A 24,581-nucleotide genomic window follows, 5' to 3' on the forward strand; every position below is an offset into this window, starting at 1 on the left:
GGTGGTGTTAATCGTTATATTACAGCCGTTTATTTAAAAAAAAATATTTATTTTTTTGTACTGTGTCTCAATGTCATAATGGACAGGTTGCACTCCTCCATGCGTAAAAGGCTCTACAGTTTGCCACAGCACATTGGACAGAAAGCATCTATAATGGGCGAAGGAGAAGACGCAGACAAGGACACCCGGAGGAAGAGTATTAGGATGAAGCCGTTACCGTCACCGTCGTCGACCTCTGGGGGAAGCTGCAAAGGCATCGGGGAAACCAAAAGTGGGGAGTCTGTGATTATGGAGACGGACATAGGGAGACCGATGAAGACCAGCTCAAATGGAGATTGCCGGAGGTTTCGAGGCAGCCTCTCGTCAATCACAAGTCGACATGTGCACGACTCCGACTCGGCTGAGGAGAGGCGCCTCATCACCGAGGGGGATGTCACGCCGAGCGAGGAGACCCCCCCCGGAGCCAACGGCGACGGGCCGCCGGATCCAGGCGCGCAGGGGGCCAGCGGCGGCGGCGGCGGCGGCGGCGCCCAAAACGACCCCCCCGGTCCGCAGTCGGGCTTTATAAAGTTGGACGGCATCGATCAGATTCTACCGGACGACGAGCGATTATACCAGGCGGGTTTTATACACAGACAGCTGGGCGCGATGCTTCAACCGGGGGTCAACAAGTTCTCCCTGAGGATGTTTGGAAGTGAGAAGGCGGTGGAACGGGAGCAGGAGCGGGTTAAATCCGCCGGATTCTGGATTATCCACCCCTACAGTGATTTCAGGTAAATGTTGTGAGTGCATGCGCGACACCTCACACATGCTCTCAAACAGCGGAGGATTTAGGACGAGGCGCCACGTCATTGTCAGACGTGTTGCACTGGGCCTTTGTTTATCTTTGTGTTTCTTTGTGGTCCCATGTATTAAACAGCAGGTACAGGTCATTTCATCCATCTTAATGCCTCCTTCATTAGGACTTATTCCTTCAACCAGACACTGAATCATTTGATAAAAACATTTTAACAGTTGCTTTGTAAAAACAACAGATTTATAAAAACCCTTATGTTTAGTAATTTATAGATTAATATGGGGATTTGCCATAGAAGCATTTTGTTCAATATGGGCAGCCTGTCTTTACAGAGCCTTTTTGTGGAACAACCTACAGATAACATAACCTTCTAATTAGGCCAATCTTGGCCACATGCTGTCCCCATAGATGCTTAATTGATTAGCTTTAATTGTTTCATTTTTGTTGAGAAAACATGAGATCAGGAGGCTTAATTTGTCAATGGTGAGAGTCAGCGATGAGGCCTTCACGTGCCTGTGCCTTGGAAACAGTACTGCTTGAATTCATTCTGTCTGAATTGATCAGTTTTGTCTTAACTGGCACAATGCAGAAGTCCATGAACACACTTGTTATGTTGTTTGTGCCCTTCAGATTAGCATGGGCCGCACACACCTCTTGGCACATGGAGGTGTTTGACTGCAGTTGTTATTTATTAAATACATTTATATTTTGGCTTAAACTATACACACTATGCACAGTACAGCGTAAACAACTGTGTCTATGTGTTTGATATTAGAGACCATTGAAGATTTGATTAGAAACCAATCCAGTCCAATAAAAAACATCTGTTCAACTTAAGTTGTGAAGCAAAGCCTTTTTAGTGAACATAGTTACCTTAGTTTAATAATTTAGGTAATTATGAAGGCATTTACTTTGTAAGTATTGATCATATTGATCAAATGGAGACTTTTGTTGGAGGAGCAGCGTCACTCCTACATAGTTGTCCATGACCTCTAGTGTTCTGTCCGAGAGGAGCTTGATTAGTAATCAAGGTTTAATGGGACATCATGCACACTACAACAAAAGCATTTGTTTATCTCTCTCAAGAACAAAATGTCTGACTTTCAGAGACATGTATGTTGGAGTGTGAGTTGTTGATGCGTGCGACTCTACCTAAAAGGAAACATAGACGTTTATCTGCCTGTTTCTCCTTCGATAGGGTAATTGTTGCCTGGTTAATACTCTGTCTTTTCTCCACATAGTTTTTCCGTCCTTGTTCCAGATATCTCCAACATATAATGGCTATGTTTAGTATTCTGATTAGACGTTCCTGTTTGCAGTCCACACAGGTTTGGATAGATGGTCATGCCCTTTTTGTTTTCTCCTCCCAGATGGGTTTGTTTTCTTCTGAGCTTTTTTGTGCTCTTAGTCACTGTGTTAAATATCACAAGGAAGGGTGATTCGGGACTTGGGGGTGACTGTCCTGGAACAGAAAGGTCAGAGATTTGGCACCAGCCTACAGTTTTAAAGTGTCTTTGAGCAGGGGATTCGTCCTACACTGCAAATAGATGCTTGTGTATGACTGTCACATACAAAAATATATAATGTACAAGACGTACTGAGAAACAAGATGTGGTGAAAACGAGATTGGCCACTTACAGTACTTGTTCAGGGTCTGTGGGTGCATACTTTAAAGTATATTACTGTAATTAAACATTATGGCAATCTGAGGTAATTTGCTTATGGGTCAAGCACTTAACTTTATGATTGCACAATAATTCAACTCTGCTTTTAAAACCACACATGTTGTAGTCAGCCAGAAGAGTGAAAATTAACTCCATCGCTAACTGTAAAAACACTTAAATAAATGTTGTTCAAAGGATAATAATTACTGAAGGAAATTCACTTGTAGTGGAATGGGAAGGAAAAAATATTTTTTGTTCAACAAAAACAGACAGACACAGAATCCTGCAAATTACACCCTGACTCACTTATTTGTTCTTCTCTGTTCATAAGGTCAACGACTAAAACCTTCAAATAATACAGTATGTTAAAAACTGTTTTCATGTGTGAGGAAGAAAAATAGTACATTATCTTAACATGGCATGAAGAAATGAGTTGGCTCTGTAATTTTGTTTTTAATGAAATGTGGGAGACACATGATACTCAAATGCCTGTTTCCAGCAGAAATATGATCAGAGACGGGACAAGATGACTCTAATTAAAGTACACAAGGAGATGAGCAGGACCTTTTAATGGACTTGGAGAAGAGAAGGGTCTCAGCGGCTAAAAGTTTTATTTCCACGTCTGCATCAAAGCTTTGGCACCATAAGCTCAAATTAGAGTGTCACAAGGAATCACAGAGTCATCACTGCGCTGGAATTCGGGAAAATCTCCTCTTGTCAAGTATTGTATAATGCTAAGAGGCAGAGGAGGAGCAATATCTTGCAAAGGGAAAAAGACGGATTAAAAACGGCATCATAATCCAATCTACAGCCTCATTTCCAGATCCAAAGCCTTTGAACAAGCATCTCCCAGTAAGCAGATGTGGTCAGTTAACCAGAGACTAACATCAGAAAGTAATGAAAAGGAGACAAGCGTTCCTAAAATGACTGGTTATAATGGAGGCTCCTCCAGCACACGATGATCATGAAGATTGTTGGAAGTGTGTTATGGACATGACTGATGCTGAGGTTGCTGCTTCTTCCTTCTCCTCTCTAGATGCTGATCTTCCCAGCCAGCTCACTCTCATGTGTGGAACATGACAATATGGTATCTAAAAGCTGTTCTCATCCTTTTCATACTGTACCTGTACCGTCTCTCAGCAATAATATCTTGGTGCCTGATTGACTGATTTGATTCAAATCAAACCCCCCACAATAAAAAAAAACATCCTCAGGCCTCGCAAAATGGAAACAAGGTGATATTTTCTATTTGATTGCATAGGCATCTTTGAGTAGATATCATCAATGCAACAGCATTATACAGAGTACCTGACAAATGATGCGGTGAAATATTAATATGCAGCCCTATGATCGTCAAGTGCCTTTTAATTATCTTGAGATTCAGAGCCCAGAGGACACATCTGTTGGAAAGTCTTCCACATTTCCCTGGAGAGATAGAAAAGACGGTGTCACACATTAGAAGTGAATGGAAATGTTTTTGCATTGAAGGCTCTGTTAGGCACCCCTTTTTCTTTAGAGCCTTGTTGTCAACAGTATAGGGGGAGGAGGGGGGCTGTCCTGCAGTTTCTGTCAGTCAGTTAAATCCCTTTGCAACGGTCAGGCGAATCCATCCTTCCTCTTCTGCAAAGTCCACTTTTCAACAGCTGTTTATTCCTCTCACGCATCCAGTTCAATTTCCCAGAAGACACTTACTGTACCCATACAGCGGCAGAAATAAGTCCCCTTAAAACACATCTTAACCTTTTACTTTTATTAGAAAATACATTAAAAACAAGAGCAGGTGTGCACATTAAGACTGTGTTATATTCAAAGGAAAGTGATTGTTTTAGCTTGGGTGAGCTGTAGAGTGCTGACAGAATTTTCTTTAAAATGCTTCTGTTCCCGAAGGCATTAGAGCTACCTATTAATTCAGCCACTTTGTGACTTTCCGTTTCCATCGCGTTGCTGAAGTCAATTACAGTGTTCTCTGTTAGCCTAAATAGAAGAACTATTCCTCCAGACGGCATTTGCCATGTCACATTCTGCCTATTTGCATGTCCTGAACATTAACCTAAATGGCAGGAAACAGACGGGTGGAGTTGACAACAAATACTGATTCCTCAGATGCCTGAACATCGACTGTCCTTGTGGATTATGGGGCACAGTTCTCATCAAGCAGCTACACTGACGAGGCAGTACGCTCCCTCACCACTCGGCGTACCTGTGTGTATTGGGTAATCTGATCCGATTAATGAACGGCATTCTTCAACTCAGTCTGGTTGATTACAGTTGATTTGAGACTGTGTTTTGATATTGATTTGTTTGGGTCTTTGGGGTCCTGTTGGCTGTCGGCGGATACTCTGAAATATGATATGAGGAAGTGTACACGGCAGTGACGAGGCTGATCGCTCTCATCGGCCTTTAGCAGGCTTACACAGAGGTCAGAGATGCTTGAGATGCAGGACATAATGCAGTTTTGACTCCATTTAGGATCAGCATTATAATATAAAAGCTTAATGGTTTCCATACTGGACAGTGAACCTGTCCATGTCCTTTTTTTCTGATCATAGAGCTAATCTGCATAGGAACGTGGGGGGAAGACTGCTTTATACATACTGTAGGATGAATGACACTATATTCCTTTTGGTTGCCATTAAATAATTCCTCCTATAATTTAGTGAGGGTAAAACACGAGGATTACAGATGATTCTGGCTGGGCCTGAAAGTGGGGTAATCAAAATAGGCTGCTGTGCTCATCCACGAGTATTAGGAGCCAAGAGATTATTACAGCACAATTTATTTAATGGAGGTAGCCTAGGGAGGGTGTCCGTGGCCAGTGGGTGGAAGGTTCCCTGTCACAGTGGCACAATGATTGAACGGTACCGCGTGACCTCGACAGTGGAAGAGTGGAAGTGTGAAGTAAGGACACATGATCGCAACTGTTACAGAATTGCTTTTTTTTTTTTTTTGTTCCTTTTGCATGTCCACGCATTCCCCTCTGCTGGTACAACATTTAATTCAGCTTTATGTATTAGTCAGAAAGCTGAGTTTAACCTTGGGAAAGTGATGGTAATCTCGGGGTGAGATTATATTGATTGATTAGACAACATATACATTTTGATAATGGGACCTGCTGGAAGCAGTTTGTGTTAAGTGCAGGTCACCCATCTGCTGCGCTCGATGTGTTATCGTCACCTGACGAATGCAATGCTGCGTGTCCTTCTCCACCATCCTCTGCCACCACGCAAGGAGAGAGATATGAAGAATCCACTTCGCTGCTATCCAGTAAACGTGTCAGTTCTCTTTAACATACTATTAGTTCAGCTCTTGAATGTGTGCTGCTTTTTTGTGACATTGGACTGACCCCTTTTGTCTTGACACACACACACTGCTCCTGGCTACGCTACAGCTTTATTTTAGCAGCACATCCTGTCTTGGAAGGGAGAGGGAGTAGAAACTCGCTGGCCTGCTCTCTCCACTGACACTGATCCCTAGTGGACTTCACTCGTCCACTTGGTTCACTGTAAAAGCGGCCGACGTCAACCCAGGTTAGCGAGATCTAATCTTGTTGTGATGAAAGAGAGCATTTTGGACTTTAATTATGGCCTCTGCAGCAATTCAGCCGCCTGCACCATCAACAGACTGAAATAGACTGCAGAATATTCTCTCTGGTATTATTGTTTTTACCAACCCATGTGTAATGACTGAAGAATGTATTGCACATGAAAGAAAAGCACAGCACGCGGCATTTAGGGGGAATTGTCAGCCTTGGAATGAATAATTAAGATTGCTTGGGTTCAGATATCAGATTTATGCTATCACTTCTCTCTGATGTCCTCTATTCAACACCCAAGCATGGTATTTACACACAGACTAGTAAAATGTGGTTCCCAAATTCACTCACGCATAGATTTGGGCCTTTTATTGTTTGTAAAGATAACTATGTGCTTTTATGCATAGAGGAACATCCTGTGTTGAGCTTTGCATTCATGGGGCTGCTCACTACACCCATGGAACAAAGCTTGACCTTTTCACCTCTTGTCTCTGGCGGATTCTCACACCTCATGTCTCTCTGAAATAGAATTTCCTTTTATTTTTCAATCTGTCTAGACTGGAAATGGCCAAGTTGTGAAACTGGAAGAACATGTTGGTTCAGGGGTTGGAGCAGTTCTATCACACTTGATATTACAAAGTCCGCTACGCACGCAGTTAGCACTTTCAACCTTAGTGTTATAACAATAGCCAAAACTTATCATGGTATTATTAGCTGTGCAAGAGTTGTGTATGTAATGCATTCTCGTGTACATGGAGATCATTGCAATTAGCTTTACCCACAGTGTCTAGTAATGAATTTTAAAAAGCAGGCAAGTTAGAGGTGCAACGTTGACCTAGAGTGACAGTTTGCCATGTCAGAAAATACTCAGATTATTTAGACTTTTGTGGAAAAAAAGCAAAACATATGTCACAGAACAAAATAAGTATTTCTGGGACAATTATTCAGCCTGTTGTGAAAAGGTAACAATGCTACATGTCTTGATTGCGGTTCCTTGTGTTTCCTCTGTGATTGCTCTATGTTGTGATTGCATACAGCTTTGATTGCTGTAAAAATGTATAGAAAGCTGCAGCACTTTGGAAACAGTAGGGATTCTACTCGGAGAAGACCAGAGTCCGAGGCGCTGAATGAAGAACTCTGCGTGTGACTGACGTGATTCACAGGAAATGCTTCCCTGGATCAATGTGTTTGGCCTGGCACCGCCGCACGCTGGGTGTCTAGAAGACGAGGACGGACGCTTGGATTATGAGACGTGCGGCGCTGAGAGATGGATCGGGTCTACTCCGTTGCCATGGGTGGGGGATAACTTCAAATTTATCTTCACCGTCTCCATAGTCAATCACACGTCCTCTTTCTTTTTCCTGCGCTGGCTGTGGACCTGTTTCCTGGTGTTTGACTGAAAAGAAACACAGCAGCAAGGCTTGTGTGCATAAATCTAATTTCTGACCCCGTTTACAATTGACAAATTATGGAGCTAACACAAAAACACAATAAATCCTACTGTGTTTGGTTTAACAGACAGATAAGCGTCTGCCGTGGTTTACTCACACAGACCAGCAAGAATCAGATAAACTTCATCTCCTCTTCATTTGATTTCATTTCATGCTCACTGTCTTCTCAGGGAAGCTTTTGCTGTATCGATCTTATTTACCTTCTTATTTACTTACGTTGTTTTTCTCTCGGAGCTCCTGAATGGTGGTTTAAAAAACCTGAATTTGCTTTCATAAACATACATGAAAGAGAGAGAGATGAGCCCTATGTCCAGGCGACTGTGCCTGCATGAATCCCTCCTCATACACTGCCTCCGTTGGTTATCTCTGCCCTTTGGTCTTAACATGCAGTAACCACTCTCATTTTCTCTCCCCTTATTTTCTCTCTTAGTGCCCTTACTCTTCCTGTCACCCTTTGACCCCAGTTTTGGAAATGGAGGGAGAAAGCTTTCATTGTGGCTGCTCCATTTGCTGATTTTACCACAAAAAAAGTAGCGTGCAGTAATGCATTGATGGTAATGATTCAGTGGTGCAGCCCAGAGCAAGGGCACGGTGATTACGGTGGCACCGAGCCACGGTATTACAAACCCTGCATTATCGTACCACCTTGTGATTCATGAAAGAAAACCACGCTGAAGCATCTTTTTTAGTGATCTTCTGGGGAGCGCCTGGCCAGCGCGGCCTCGGACACTGTTCAGACAAGGAGCCCCTTTTGCGTGACTCTGAGGAGCCTTTGAGAGATAACGAGGCATCGTGATAAAACACAGATGCAGTTAATGGCAGGATGACACACACAAGGCGGGAGTGCAGATACAGACAGTGGGATGCAGCACTAGTGGGAGAGATTAGCGTCCACCACTCGCTGCCTCTCTTTAGTTTCTGGAAGGCATACTGTGTGTTTTGCGGACTACACAGCAGATAGGTGGCAGGTGGTGCTCTAGGATGCTGTAAATGAGTCTGTGGGGGCTACAAAAAACAGGAACCCCAGTAACAATTACTGGCACCAGACAGAGTCTCTCCATAAACTACCAAAGACAAATGGGAAAAGAGATGACATAGGACCGAAAATGGACTCTGCCTCTGACCTCGACTTGGCAACTTCATAAAACTTCTCACTGGGCTTTTCCTGATGGTCTTTATTAATAGTTTTTGAAAGCTAAATAAAAGGGATGCTTATCATTATAGGTACTTGTAATCCTATTTATGACTCTCTTTGGTTGACTCCTAATGTGTATTTGTGCTTCTCCTCTGCCCTCCATAAGTTTTGAACAAATCCCTCTGCTTTCTTTTAGCCCAAGGCTGTGGAGATTTGCCTCCGCCTCTGATGAGAGCTCTTAGCCAAGGTTTCATAAAACAGCATGGCTCACCTAAATATAGCCACCTGCAACTGCACAGCCCCAGTGTCGGTGATGTGCTCGCAGTGTGCCCGCTGGCTGTGCTTAGCAAAGACAGTGTCATTATGACAGTTCATTGGAGCGAGTGACAACAAAAATAGGATTAACCCTTTTAACCTGATTTTTTTTTTCTCCTAGACACTTACAGTGTTCATCTTGCTGTTTGCCAACCAGCTTATTTAAAACCAATGGGCTGCTCTGGGAAATGTGCTTTTTGTAGGTACACGTGTTATTTGTGAAAGGCTTTATTACAGACTGTCTCCCCCTCTGGCTATGTATAGCTTATGTTAAATGCGTTTTTATTTTACTAGTCCCTTTCATACCCAGTTGCCATTCAGCCAAGCTCATTTATTTGTTAAAATACAGGCTGTTGCTCAGTAAGTTGTCATACATAGTTACAGTTTTAATTGACTGTAACTGCAGATTAGAAATAGTTTAGTTTAAAAGTATGGTGCTTTAATTGCTATTCATAGTACAATGCAGATTAAATTGTTTCAAAAGAAGATATCAGTAATGATTATTTATCACAATAAATATGAATTGTTTTCACAGAGCTTTAGATGCTAAAATCTGCTTTCTTTATAGATTTATATAATATATGGTGCAATAATAAATGTAAACTGACTACTACAAATATTTTAACATAATATATATTGCACAATAACATCTACAGTAGTAATGCTTTTTACAATTTATTGTAGACCATGCAATGCTTTTCGTGCTTTGTATATGAAACTGTTTTTGACTAAATACACAAGATTGCCCTAACCAGAGAGATTGTTTAATATTTAATTTCATGAATAAGTGTTTCGTGGTTCTGACAAGCAGCTTCCTGTGGTCATGTACATAGTCGGTGCTGAGGAATAAACATCCGCTGGTTTGCTGGTTACTGCTGAAGATGTGTAAAATTGAGTTATAAATGTAAGACTAACTAAATCTCAAAAAACTCTATATACAGTATAGTATAGTGTATACATAGGATTATGTGCAGTATTGTACAGTATATAAATTGCACTGTTGTGTCCCCTGAGTCTCCTCAATTCCAGGATAGGTTGCTCTGAAAGGTAAGTGTGTCCATCTAAGGCTGTTTGTGGCGGCTTTACAGTGTCTTTCAGGTAGCCTGGATGGCAGGGTGAGGAGAATGAGAGAGGCTTATCGTGTAGTCGTGCACTCTAAGGGTGACAACATGTTAGTGCTCTCCCTGGTCACCCCACCGGAGAGCAGAGTGGGCTGCGACTCGGTCCCTCCAGACAGCAAAATGTCAGGGCACCCTTCATCAGTACCGTGAACTCGCAGCACCATCACAACTTGGGTGTGAGCTTTTCCTGCTGCTTCTCTAGTCTTGGTCTAATTTTTTGGTCTAAATGTTTTTTTACATGCATATTCTCCAGACTCCACTGGTGTATATGGAGCACTGAATATCCTGCTCTGTTCATGCATGTACAGTATGCATCTTTTCTGAATTATTATCTTTAGCCCTTCTTATAAAATTGTTTTTGCTAACGAGTGATCTTTAAATATGGGGTTTAAATCATCCAAAGCTCACTGGGCCACGGCACAGTGAACGTCCTCATGGTGTAATCCATCCGTGGGGTAACACTTAACGCGCAAAACCCCACCTCATGGATTCAATTACTGCACCAAGCCAGCAGAGAGTGCAATTTGTATTCAAACTCTCAGGTTGGAAGATGGATGAGTTCACACTGCAGTTTGTAATTAACGGTTAACCCTTGCTGACCTCTGAGTTGTGATTTACTGTCCACATTTAAATAGCTTCCATGCGAAGCTGGAGGTTACAAATATGTACAGGCTCGCAGCTAAAAGTCACCCAAAGCTGGAGTAGGCTAGTGGTTACATACGGACAGCAGAGACATAGTGGTCCCTTTACAGTAGCCTGGCGAGATGAGTCATTCATACTGAATGTTGGCAAGATTGATTGTGTGTGTATGAATTATTGATGGATATAACATAAATTACTTTCAGCATTTACAATAAATAAAACATTTAGTAATGTGTTACTGACTCTTTCCTTATGTATTTGTGCATGATTATGAGTAGTAGTACTAAGTAGATTTGTTTATAGCAATTCTGAGCTGTTTGTTCATTTTAATTTGCAGTTTGAATCTGATGTATCGCCACAAAAAAGTGACACCTCATGTACAGTAATTGATGTGTTTGTCTGTATCTCATGAAGCGCTTGTCTGTGTTAATTAGCTGGATCATTTCACTGTGGGCTTGACTTCTGTATTCTCGCTTTAATGACATGTCTTCCTTTCTCTGTCTCTCCTATAAGGTTTTACTGGGACTTGACTATGCTGCTGTTGATGGTGGGCAACCTCATCATTATACCTGTGGGCATTACATTCTTCAAGGACGAGCACACGCCCCCGTGGATCGTGTTCAACGTGGTTTCCGACACCTTCTTCCTCATGGACCTGGTCCTTAACTTTAGGACGGGTATCGTCAAGGAAGACAACACGGAGATCATCCTGGATCCACAACAGATCAAGATTAAGTACTTGCGGAGTTGGTTTGTGGTGGACTTCATTTCCTCCATCCCTGTGGACTACATCTTTCTAATTGTGGAGACTCGTATTGACTCAGATTTCTACAAGACAGCGCGCGCCTTGCGGATTGTCCGCTTCACCAAGATCCTCAGCCTGCTGCGACTCCTACGGCTCTCCAGACTCATTCGCTACATTCACCAATGGGAGGAGGTAGGAAAGTAGATCCCAGATGTATTTACTGCATGCAAATGGTAATACAAGTCCGTTGCCATATTTTATATCATATTCATATCATTTTTGATTACGTCATTACGTTGTTATGGCTCTTCTGTTTCAGCCCAGTCGCACAATCTTGATTAGTGTCTTCTCTGTGTGTGTCCATCCAGCTAATAGTGGAGTCTTAGAGAAGCATTACTGCAAACAGGGCAATGAATACAGAAGTACCTCAGACAATAAATACAGAAGTTCTCGCCAGATACGTCTTGCTGTTAAGACTCAGAGGTAAAAGGTGCAGAATCAAACAGAAGACATGTCACTTCAGAGAACAGTCCGAGCTGCACTTGTTGCTTATGAGGTTGTATGAGGCCATTTGTTGTCCCTGTTTTAGTTCACTATCATATATGCATATAATGCCCACATGCATGGCTGTTCAAGTATTTGGTGGGTGTGTTCACCTGGATTCTTGGCATTACTCAGAAAGTGGAAAGGTTAAAGTTTCCAGTCAAATTGGAGTGTCCCCAGACCTGCCCACGGACATTCAGGAAAGTTTCTGGCTTTTACCAGATCAGCTGGACGTTTGGGTGGAACTGTGTATATAAATGTGGCGACATTAATCATGCAGTGCTTCTGTGATGCCATTTCAAAGAGAGGAAAAGTTCAAATGAATCACTGGGGGAGAATCCTTTTGCCACCCTGTGCATCAATGCGTGCCTGCTGCTCTACCTCTGAGCCCAAAATGGAGGGTGGGACACATGTAGCCCATGCCAACCTTCGCGTGAATAGACCGTGAACTGTCACTCGTGAGCCTGTGCAAATTCACGTCATTAAAAAGATTCTGGGACAGTGATGACAGCAGCATCTAAAAGCAGAGGAGAAAGGAGACACACTGTGTACACACACACACACAGCGTATTATTGTCATGACCACTTACAGGTTTTATGCTGTGTGTGTGTGTGTGTGTGTGTGTGTGTGTGTGTGTGTGTGTGTGTGTGTGTGTGTGTGTGTGTGTGTGTGTGTGTGTGTGTGTGTGTGTGTGTGTGTGTGTGTGTGTAGGGGTTTCCTGATGAATGCTAGTTAGGCAGACAGAATTAAAGGCCAGCTTTGCCTCAGCGCCAGAGATGCGACCTCAGAAATGTCATCTGTCCGAGCAGAATAACTTGTCGCCCAGATCTCACCACCACTGACTTTGACATTGACACCTACACTTCACACATGTATTAACCTCATAAGCATTTAAATAGTTTGATTAATTCTTCCACCTAAGCTTTTATAATGAACACAGATCCACACAGTAATGCAGCAATATTCTTTTGTACTTGTGTGTGTCTCCATTACACTGTGCAACTTTCAGCCTCTGTAACGTCATTGAATAACATTCAGTGTCGCTTTCCACACACACATATATGGCTCAGTGATGAGATGCTCTTCTCTGACATGGTAAAAGCAGCAGATCTGATGTCCCAGTCTCCCATAAAGGCTAAGCTGATTTGTTGCGCCCACATTTCACGAGTATCCGTTCGCACACATCTATTTGGTTGGTTGTTGTGCAAATTTCATGTCTTCACCAACAAGAAGTCAGACAGAGGACGATTCTTCCGGGAAGCATGGAAAACAGCTCGCTGAACTGCGCCGCATAGTTTAATGCCTCACAGAACGATGCAGTTGGGAAAACCTACATAAAATTAGCATCATGTTCCCATGCGCCGGCCACAGCAAGCAAAGCTTTTTAGTAATTCAGAACAAAACAAAGGAATAAAACAAAGGCAAAAGTAACAAAGAGACGTGCTGAAAGCAGCCACAAACAGAGCTCAAATGTATTCTTCATTTTGAACCCCACAGAGGGTGATCATACTGCACCTCACACTTACACGGTACATTAGCTCACAGGTTTACAATATGTGGAGAACATAGTGATCAACAGCACCTACTGTATCTTCTGAAGTCTTTACGGACAGTTCCAGTCGGGAGTTAGATGAGTTTAGTTTGTTATCTACAGCACACTAAGCGGAGGCACGGTGGTAGTGTGGGGGTTGGCTCTCTCCTCTCACAGCCGGGGGTCCTGGGTTACATCCTCTGGCCTGAACACTCTGTTTCAGACGCAACAGCTGCCCTTAACGGCTCCTGCTTTAGCTGACAGATTATATTTGCATGGCCTTAGAGGAGCATACTGCACTAATGGCCTGAAGCTCATCTCAGCTCATAATCGTAAATGGTTGAGGAGTCCTTGAACTTTCTGCTTGAGCCCCAAACTCCTTGTGGGTCAAAGCAAAGCTCAGGTTTTTTTTAGACGAGCGGATCTTTACATGAAGTTTCAATATCTAAATAGGTCAATGAATAATGTATCATCTACATATGTAGTCAATTACTAATCCTCTTTTTATACTAAGATGCAGAAATTGATAGATATACTATATTGTATCTCCACCAGTATTATTATACGCAGAATAATAGATAAAATATTAATAACAATATTTGTAGCTGCAGTTGCGTCATCTGCACATTATCCACCACTACTGTAACACATCAGCGTTTTCTGCATAACCAACCCAACGCTCACAGCCTCCACCGACTTTTCGGATCTCCTCCTTGTACGTCCTTTTTATCACAGCTGTCGAAAATTACCTCTGATTGCTTCCCTTTGCTGTCCAAATCCTCCAGACCAACGGGTGCTTCTATAACTGTCATGTTGGCAGAATGCTGTTTACAAACATGTAGGCTTTAGTGGCGGTGGCTATATGCCAGTGATAACAGTGTCATGCATAATTACGTTCAACATGCTGTGCCGATATCCTTCACGCACATGCACTGAGCATATTGCTGCTGTGGCGTCTCCCTCTTCTCAGCATCCTCGTGTCACTTTTCTCTGGGATAAAAATACGACTGACCGGATATTCTCCTCATTGGAGTTGTCTCCTGTTGACGAACCAGCGACTTGGATGAGATTAGTCATCCTGTTAAATCAGATTCAAAGCAGTGCACTAATGACTGAGCTCTGCGGGCTTCCTCTCATTGTGCCTGATGCCCACAACACAACCTTCTAGACTGGACAGCCCAGTAAACGTCGCTTTCAGCATAGAAGCCTGAATGAGCGAGGCCTCGTTTTTCTTCTGGTGGGGTGTGTAGTTAAATGCTGAGGAAGTGTATTTATTGCAGGATGACTGAGTGTCTATGTCCATTATTAACTGACGTCCCGATTTGTTCGGCTTTATCGCCAGACTCTGAGTGAAGCCAAGTGACGTGTGCTGCAGTTGGGGAGAAACAAAACAATGTGTCAGCTCAATGCTCAGCTGCTTTGAAAGAACCCAGCCATGTGGCTGCCCTCGGGGTCCACAGAAGGAGTGCGGCACCTTTCTTTGCTACTTCCTACCTAAATTTATACAAAAACTATTTAAATAGGTAATATGAATCAACCAATCAACCATCCACTCACTGACCCATTACCTTGGCCAAGGACTGGTCTATCAGAGATAAGGAAGCAGGAAGAATAGATTTAATAGGCCATTATTGGGTGCACAATGAGGCTTGCCAACAACAGTGACAGGTCCTCAACACTCTTGAATGGGCCTAGTGTGATATGAATGCCCACAGTGGCTCTGCTTAAGAAACTATTACAACCAAATGTGTAATCCTGCACAATCCCAATTGTTCATCTCAGCGGGAAGCAGAGTGAGTTTTGTGATCTGGGCCCTCCAGGTCTGTTTAGACAGATGATGGAAGGGTGTTCCCTGTGGTCCACTCCCAGGACTACTTCTCATTCTCTACATCTCCTTGTCCACCATGACAGCATGCACGAGCATGACATTTTGGTTGAGGCTTTTATAGTGAGTGAAATGTAGACCCTGCCCATAGCCTGCTCCCACGATCTGCCATCATAGTGGATGATTAGAAATAAGACCAGGGCATAAAGATTGATTTAGTTTACATAATTCAGACTCATTATAGGAAAATACTGCCTTGCACACATAGGACGCTGTAGCATGAGACATTCGGCACAATCAATACTGTAGATCACAATCTGTTCTTACAGAGGAACACCATAATTTAAAAAAAATCCTGTGGATCCACTGGTGTTAGATATTTACAGTACTTACCTGCTGCGTCTTTATGATTAGCTGTGCAAGAATTTGCTGCGTCTGGGCACCGACCATCAGCATCGTGGGACATGTCTATGCAAAGTCTCACCTGGGTCACACTCTTCTCACTTTGTCTGTTTGAAGTGATTCAGCAGCTGCCTACATCCATCTGTTGCCTGTGTGGACATCATTAGCCAATGTGTTTGCATTTAGTCTTGTTTTTGACCCATGTATGATCAGTATGATCATTGTTTGTTTGAAATGAGAAGTGAATAAATTTGGTATAATTCTCCAGTTGTGGTAGTATTAGTTTGACTTACTTTATGTGATGTGCTCAAGCTCTTTTTATTATTTAAAAAGAAGTATATTACTCTTAATTAGGTCTAATGATGATAGTGAGAGTGCCTGCAAATCCAGGAACGAAGCTGGTGTTGTGTCTGTGTGCAGTCATCACCCTCTCATCTGTAGCAGGAGTTATTGGTTAGCGAGTCGAATCCTTTTCCAAATATTTTTACCTGTTTACTATTTTAAGTATCAGTACAAAGCCTCTCTGCCTTTTACTCTGTTTTCAGATTGCAGCACAGACCAGACATAATTATGGAAAACTATGACAATGACATTCACATTGTTGATATTTTACAGTTATAATACCGCTGTACTGTACGAGGGTAAGGGCTCAGTGTATGAAGAGGTCCCTGAGGTCCCTCAGCATCTAAATCTATAGCAGCTTAACTAAGAGATGCTTCAGAGTGACCTGAGGCAGCTCTAACTAAAAGGAAAGTTCAAACCTGTTCTTGCAAGTGGAGCGGGTGCCTCTCAAACCTGAAGAGCTGGTAGCTACAGTGAAGTCTCTGCCATTCATTCTACGTTTAGAAAATCTACAGTAGGAACCACACGGGGACTAGCTCGCTGAGAACAACATGTTCTGTTGGGACGTTTCCGTGATGGATCTTCATCATTAAGTGCTTTGTAAGTAAGGAGGAGGACTGTAAGTTCTATTCTGGATGTTACGAGGAGGCGGTGGAGAGAAGCTAATGTGTTCCCTTTGTTAGAGCTGGAGATTTATTCACATTCATCTTGCAGCGCAGCATGTTTTACAGCATTTAACTGATATTTGTTCTTTATTCTAGTTCTGTCTTGTCACTTTAGTCAGCTTACTATTATTATTTTTATAAATTATTACCCCCAAGTTATTATAAAATACATAAATAATGCATGTAGTTTGATCTACTTAATTTTAAACTGTAGAAAACATTTAAAATCAATTTTTAATCAACAAAGGCTTGTTGATCTTGTCGATTTGTATTCTGAAATAAAAAAAAAAAACTTAATTTGTATCCCTCAACAAACTCCACATTCCCTATAGTAAACACCTGCCTTTTATACTGAAGCATTATGCAACTGTGTAGCTGAATGTAGCTGTATTTCAGTAGATTTACAGGAGTTCTAGATTTAAAGGTAGATCTTAGTTTTTAAGGATTTTCTTTCCTGTCTTGAAATATGATTTCACAAATGAAAAAAATATCAGGCACAATGTGGGTGATGGTAAAAGGTACTCCATGATTTATTCATTCACCACAGAGTAAATTTAACACTTTTATGCCATTACAGTTGCAGCAGGACATGGCACAAGTTTGCTCCATGCATAAAAGGACGCGCCGGCTCATTAAACCAATAGCACACGTTAAACTACGAGTTGTAGAGTGAGATGTAAACAGCACAGAGCAGCTGCAGGAATGACTCGGTATAGATGATATAAAGACCACAACATATGAAGGACAGGACACGGTGGATGAGAGGAACAGTTTGAGTGCGTATTTGTGTGGAGTGCATGAGTGAGGATGTGTCCGTCCACTGCAGGAGGGCCCTGCTTTGCTCCGCGCCTGGGCACATTCTCCTGGATGCACCTCTGGCTTTGTGTTGGCCTGGTGACGGAGCTAAAGTGATGTGATTTGATGGTGCAGCAGCGTCCACACTGCCCCTTACAAACACGTCACCGGTCCCTGCCAGCGTCACTCTAGACACGCACACAAAATGAATACATACATAAATAAATACACACTGAGGTTTGTGCACAAATCAAATGCAGAACAGAACTTCGGGCAACAATCGAGATGTCGCTTTATCTAATTTAACCTCATTGCCAGCGATTGAAGATGCAATATCCCCTCTCTATCACAAGCTCTTTAAAAAACACTGAGTGGATTTTAATAAGGAGTGGGCTGGTTTGCATTGGACACCATGGTCTTCAATGGGATTAGGAGGCTTTGAATGGTTGAGACTATTAAAATGTACACCAGCCTAGATGTCCTGGAGCGCCTTATGAGTATATTTATCATTAGGATTAACCAGCCCAGCCTGCGAACGCTCTCAGCCCAGAAGCCGCTTCTCCCCACTTGTAACGTTATTGTGTTTGACTGAGTGAGTGATGATAAGCTCAGTGCAGCAGCAGGGGAGGTAAAGTGCCGGTCCCAGGCTGTTGACCATCCCCAGTGGGCTGTTCTCAGAGCAGCTACTTCTGCATCCCCCTCATGTGTCCGCTATGGTTCCTGCGTGTGGAGGAGGGAAATCTCCCTCAAGGATGTTTGTGTGCTTCGCAATCTGGAGCGATTTGAGGGATTTGACCACCAACTCGTTTAGTCATCCTACCCTAACCCATTTCCTGCTCCCCTCCTCTCCTGCTCCTCAGATCTTTCACATGACCTACGACCTGGCCAGCGCCATGGTGAGGATAGTCAACCTGATCGGCATGATGCTGCTGCTGTGCCACTGGGACGGCTGCCTGCAGTTTCTGGTGCCCATGCTGCAGGATTTCCCCGCCGACTGCTGGGTGTCCAAAAATAAGATGGTGGTAAGTGTTTCTTTTGCACCATGCCTGCTCATATCAGATTATGAAAGAATAAGAAGAAAGAAATTAACCCTTAATAGTCCCACAGTGGGGAAATTCATTCTCTGCATTTGACCCATCCCCCTTGGGGGAGCAGTGAGCTGCCACATGAGCGGCGCTCGGGGAGCTAGCGCAAAGTGTCTTGCTCAGGGACACACCTGATGCCGAGGCGGGGGATCGAACCGTAGACCTTTTGCCTTCCGAGGTCGACACGCTACCAACTGAGCTACCAGGCCGCTATGGCCAGTCTTATCTCATTCAACAGCTCCAGAAATGACTGTACTTAGCATCCTGGGAAAGATTGCCTCTAAAATTACTACACTATATATCCCCACTACCCACATTTGTTGACTTTGCCCGTTTATACTCATTTAGAGCTCCCAACATTTGTCCCTATTGAAAACGAGAGCGACTGAGCCTGTGTACAAAACATTGATTTCCTGGGGATGACAGACAACACTTATCTGTGAAATATTGACAGATTCTAGGAAGTTCCCATGTTGAGCCTTTATTTAGCTGGAGCAGAGCCTCTATTAGAGCCTGTCTTATGAAAGAGCTCTTTAGTTGCTAGAATCAGTTGTAGCTGGGACCCAGCTCGTCCGTTTACCATAGCAATACAGTAAATGTAGACACATTTAACCCTCAGGGGATGCAGAACAGTGTTTCCCTAACTGAGGGCATATCAATACACATTTAGCTCAAAGTAAGTGCAAATTAGGCACTGGTTGACCTTTTGTGTGGCCAGCAATTACTGTGAGTACGAATGGATAGATTTAGCTCATTGCTTAATTGGCTTATTGCTGATGTTTCCACTTAAAAGATTCCCTTCATTCAGGCTGAACCTCCATGTCGAAGTGCTCTTTGTAGGGAAATATGTGTTATTTTGCTTACGATGCATATAAATTACCTCATGAAGGTTTTTAGAAATTTGAGCCGTGGACGGAATGTTGCGGTTGTCAGGAAAAAAAAGGAGATGAGAGACAGGAAATAAAACATAGTGAAACGAGCTGAATATGAGTTCTACCAAAAAAAAAAAAACAAAAACACGGCCTCTAGTCAGCTGTATGTTCAGCTCTCCGTGCCAGAACAGATGTCACATGAGTAGTGACATCGCTCAAGGTATGATGTATTTGGTTCATCATGCCTCACTGGCTCCCTGACATGCTCACTTGTTTCACAAAATCTGCCTCTCTTACATTTAATAATAAGGAATGACAGTTGTTGCAAACGACTGTCCCACAGACGAGTTCAGCTGGTTTTCTATACCTGCCTGTGCCGAGCTTTTATACTATGCACAGGTGATGTCATGGAAAGTTGGCGTCTACTAGTATAAGGCAGGTGTGAACCTTCTTGTCTATGATTTATCTGGATCAACATCCTGGAACGCGCAGCATGTCTGTACCAACACACAGACCGGTTCCTCTCACCGTTTTATGATTCACCATTCATCATCATGCAAAGACGTATTTACCAGTGGTTAGTTACGGACGCTGCTAAGTTACAAATGAATTATGTTGCTGCTGTCAGGCAACATAATGTCAGAAAGTGGTCTGTTGTTATGGGACAGTATCACATAAACCGATTACGACTGGACTGAATGTCTTACTGTCCAAACAACAATATGAAAGCTGTCCTGATTTTTTAGTTTTATTCGGAAAGTCATAAAAGAGTTAAAAAAAAGATTCCATTCTTAAATGTCTCTCCCGTGTTGCATCTATCCCAGCAACTCTCCATACAGTATTGTCACATGCCAGACTCCTTGTCACCAGATGCAGCTCAGACTAGATTATATTTAGGCACTTTCTGCGTCTCATGTTGTTGCAGCTCAGAATTGGGTTTTTGTAGCTTCCCCTCGGTTTCTTCGCGCGGCTGCGCCTCGAACACAAGCAGAAACCCTGAGATACGGGGAAAGAACACTGACAACGTACTTAGCTGACGATCCTGTATGAGGGATGTAGCTTTTCATTATCATCAAAACAGAGTTTGTTTTGTTTCATGCAGTAAACACTGTCTAATTAATTGCATTACATAGAAGAATGGCTCCCAATATGACAGAATAACAAATATATCTTTGTGAATTAATTCAGTCCCTGAGGGCAGGTACCTCGCTGATGAAAGCCTCCTCGTGTTTTGCTTACATCACCTGGTCGGCAAAGAGGTTGTTAGTATTGACAGACTCCATCCCAGTTACTTTAGCTTGATTAGAATCATTAGAGGACACGTTTTGTCTCCCTGTACAGTAGCTGTTCCATTATATCGCTGGGGTCATCGCTCCTTACCTTTTCAGGGGGTCCGCTAATAAAATTGCTATCTCTCGTGGCTTTTCTGTGTGGGAAATGAGTTTGAAAGCAATTTGGACATGACACCCCCGGGAGAGAGTGGCTATTGATTTGCCATGAACCACCACCGGGATCTGAAGGAGAAACGGGGTAATTTGTGTACAAATGAGAAAACTTGCAGAGAAATCACATTTTCTGAGCCGATGACCTACTTTATGTCATGCAAGCCTCTAGTGTCTCACGCTTGATCCACTCATTCTCAAGGCTCTGTTTCAGGCTCCGGCCCAAATGTTTGCTTGCTCCCAATGTTTACATGTGGAAAAGCATGTTTTATCCTGCTGGCTGTGTCGAACTCAAACCCGTCTGAGGTGGACTGCAACCATTAGGTGTGTCGTAACTGAATGTGTGCATGCACTGTATGTGTGGGAACTGGCCAAGTGCTCGTTGACCTTTAACGTGGCATCAGCAGCCGTGTGAGCTGAAAATGTTCCAATGAGCTCGCCCCAACTAACCTCGTCTCCTCTGTTCCATCCAGAATGACACATGGGGACAGCAGTACTCCTACGCACTTTTCAAAGCTATGAGCCACATGCTGTGTATTGGCTATGGCATGTACCCCCCAGTGGGGATGACAGATGTGTGGCTGACCATCCTCAGCATGATCGTGGGCGCCACCTGCTACGCCATGTTCGTGGGCCACGCCACCGCGCTGATCCAGTCTCTGGACTCGTCGCGGCGACAGTACCAGGAGAAGGTGAGTAAAGATGACCGGCGGTGTCTTGATGGATTTTAGAGTCGGGGATGTAGTGCTGGGCTTGTGTTGTGTGGTAGTTTGCTGTAAATTTTCATTACTCTGATGCCGGTGCAGGTAAACAGGTGGTGACAGACACACACAACGTGTCATCACTTCCTTCGCCCCTTAATTTCTTTAAAAATAATATTTAAAATGTATTAATATTCCTGAAGGCAACTTCCATGATACAATACAAGGCACATTTCCTTTATCTAAGCAAATAATGAGCATTCATTTGAAATGAATGGAGACTGTAAGCAAGCGTAAATCGCAGTATGATTAAAAATACCTGTCATGTCTGTGTGCTTTGGTTTTGCCGAGTTATGACCCCACAGAGGATTCATCTTGTGAAACCCGTTGCAATCAGGCACCAAGAGTTTTGCCTTTATTGTCTTTCACCTAACTCTGTTCTCATGTTGTTGTATCTGCCTGAACGGGCTTCTGCTGTGGATTCGAGCCTAACGTGACAGAAACCCCTGGCGGCGAGCTGTGAAGGCTGGAACGTGTTCCGCAGTGCCGTGCCCTCTGTGGGCCCAGCATGGGCGATAATGAGCTGAGCTGCTAAGCTGCCACATTGCCCACTGTCTGCAGCAAAGGGGAGACGGGTAAAAATGACCTGCAGGAAAACAACCAGACCCTCACGAGACCCCGCCCGAATGGGACTGGGAGAGGGAGAGCGGGAGCCAAGAGGGCAGTGAAAAAGAAGCAGGCAGACAAACAGAGGGAAGGGATTAGCTGACGTAATGGCTGTGCGTACACTGGATAAATTAACACCCTACACATCTGAGGGTGAGTAACAAAGGCACCAGGCTTCAAGCAACTAAAAAGGTGAAAAGTCCAAAAAGTAAAGCACACACGTAGCTTCTTGACTGATGCTACAGATCAGAGAGGCTGTTTGTTGAAAGGCAGGGGACTTGAGCTCATATGCAGCTGCCCTCAGAGATGCCTTGCTGCCAAGCGGGCTGGACAGCTGGCCGGGCTCAGCGGTGGTCAGCTTGTGCTACCGGAGCCGTTAGCTGCTGTTTCTGGGATCGCCCCCTCAAGTGGCGCAAGAATCCCCCAGCCACCTACAAAGGAAACCCTGTGCTTCTGCAGCCTCCCGCCGTGCCCGCCTGCAGAAGGCTTATTAATGCCGGCTGCAATTAATTTTTAACAGTGCCGTTTCTCTCATTTATCTTTCCATATGCCTCGGTGATCAGCACCGGCTGCAGTCCTTATCTGGCTGTGGGAGAAGATCTTTGTGCTGCACTGTACTGTACTGTACTGTACTGTACCCTGTTCATCCGTTCTTCTTTGGGTTGTTTCTTTCAGTCATAATGCGTTTTGTCATTGACCATTGCGTCTGTTGTGTGACAATAGGATCAGCTTCTGAGATATTTCCCTTTCCTTTTTTAGATTAATACCATGATTGCACTGGAGAACTAGACAATCCCTGGGATTTTCAATAGACTAGCGGATGTTTTTAAGATGGTTGTGAGACAATTTGGATATTTTCACTAGGGACATTTCAAATGTGGATACTGTAAGTATTTCATAGCTTTGTGTTTTGGTTTCAATAGCTGCTACTGTGAACAGGCCATAGTTTGATACAAAATGGTTGTGTTGTTTCTCTTTGTGCCTTCATCCACAACTGTGCCACAAAATGCAGTCTTCATCTCCGTCGCATTTGGCGTGCCGACATGTGAACGCATGCATAGCTGATGCTACAGATTACAGACTGAATGATTACACATTTTAACTAGTAAGTCAATTTTGGAAATGCCACAAAAGGCTTTTCTGTGTAGTTCGCTGGCCAGCTGAGGTGGACCTCTGTTTCGTTAACACTTTTTGTGTTTGACTGCCAGGGACGTCCATGTTGATATTCCAACTATGCTGTCAGCAGGAGTACAAACCTTTATCATTAACATACACCAGCAGACCGTGAAGCAGCTCTGTTCATGTGCTCAAAGCTCTGCATCCTATTCTACATTTGGAAAGTGAGAACTCTAACATTGTGGATCAACTCAAGACTTTAGAAAGAGTTATTGAACATTGCATCAGCAGGAAGTTACAATGATCTAATCCAAGGGTGCTTTTACTCTTACAGGATTCGGTTCGATTGAATCAAACTCAAGTTCCTCTTGGTGCAGTTTGTTTTGTCTGGTGTGAACACGATAATCGGACTCGAGTGTGCACCAAAACAACCTCACCGAGACCCCCCTTTGGCCAATTAACATAACACGCCGCCTCCTGTATTGAGTTCATATGCGCCTGTGGCAACTCCAGTCCAATAATATAATGTTTTCGAGCCATAACTGCGCTTGAGTTTGAAGCTGTAGGATTTGTGTTAAGTGGTAAATGCAAGAAATGTAATAAAAAAATAAGCAGGGCGAGGACCGATCCACGTAGGTTGACCTACATCGTAAAGCTGTCTCTCTTGTCACGGAAACATAAAGTGGCCCACACTACGGGACCTTCTTCCCATACAGTATTTACTTTTCTGACAGACAGACACATCTGACCAATCAGCGGAGAGAACGTTCTCACGTTGTTTGAAGTGAAGAGTTTTGGTTCACCTGGATTTTTCTTTGTGTGAAACGGAACCAAACCAAGGAGAAATTGCTACAAGTTTTCAAACTCAACTGATTTGGACCAAAGCAAATGAATTAAGGTGTGAAAACACCCTAAATGTAAAAGAAATGCGTGGAATAGTTTCCCAGTGTTTCAGAAGTACGGGCATGAGTTACAGCCTTTTATGATTAGACAGTATCAATTAGGAAGATGTCTTTAAATGTGTCTGATGTTTGACTCATTATTCTTATTGTTGTTTTTTTATAAGTAAAGCTCAGTGGCATCTGAATAGAATTGAAAATGTGTGAAATTGCACCAAACGTTTTTATGTTACCTGCTCGTTACCTTCAAAGAACCCCCCTCATGTTTTTCCGCCCCCCTTTCTGTCACGTTGAA

The 24,581-nt window shown here is 43.3% G+C and overlaps 1 protein-coding gene across 4 annotated transcripts in view; it reads left to right on the forward strand.

The window, feature by feature from the left end:
• Window positions 1-24,581, forward strand: part of hcn4 (hyperpolarization activated cyclic nucleotide-gated potassium channel 4) — a 43,835-nt gene that overhangs the window by 2,327 nt on the left and 16,927 nt on the right. For 3 of the 4 annotated variants that reach the window (XM_029145502.3, XM_029145503.3, XM_029145501.3), the window contains exons 2-5: window positions 87-773; window positions 11,170-11,593; window positions 18,366-18,527; window positions 21,378-21,596. In XM_029145502.3, the coding sequence (XP_029001335.1) occupies window positions 100-773; window positions 11,170-11,593; window positions 18,366-18,527; window positions 21,378-21,596 (1,479 nt within the window). In that variant the 5' untranslated portion in view covers window positions 87-99. The remainder of the gene's footprint in view (window positions 1-86; window positions 774-11,169; window positions 11,594-18,365; window positions 18,528-21,377; window positions 21,597-24,581) is intronic. The other variant, XM_029145504.3, reaches the window with a different exon arrangement.

This window comes from Betta splendens, chromosome 3 (genome assembly GCF_900634795.4).
Source record: "Betta splendens chromosome 3, fBetSpl5.4, whole genome shotgun sequence".
In the NCBI taxonomy this organism is placed as follows: domain Eukaryota; kingdom Metazoa; phylum Chordata; class Actinopteri; order Anabantiformes; family Osphronemidae; genus Betta; species Betta splendens.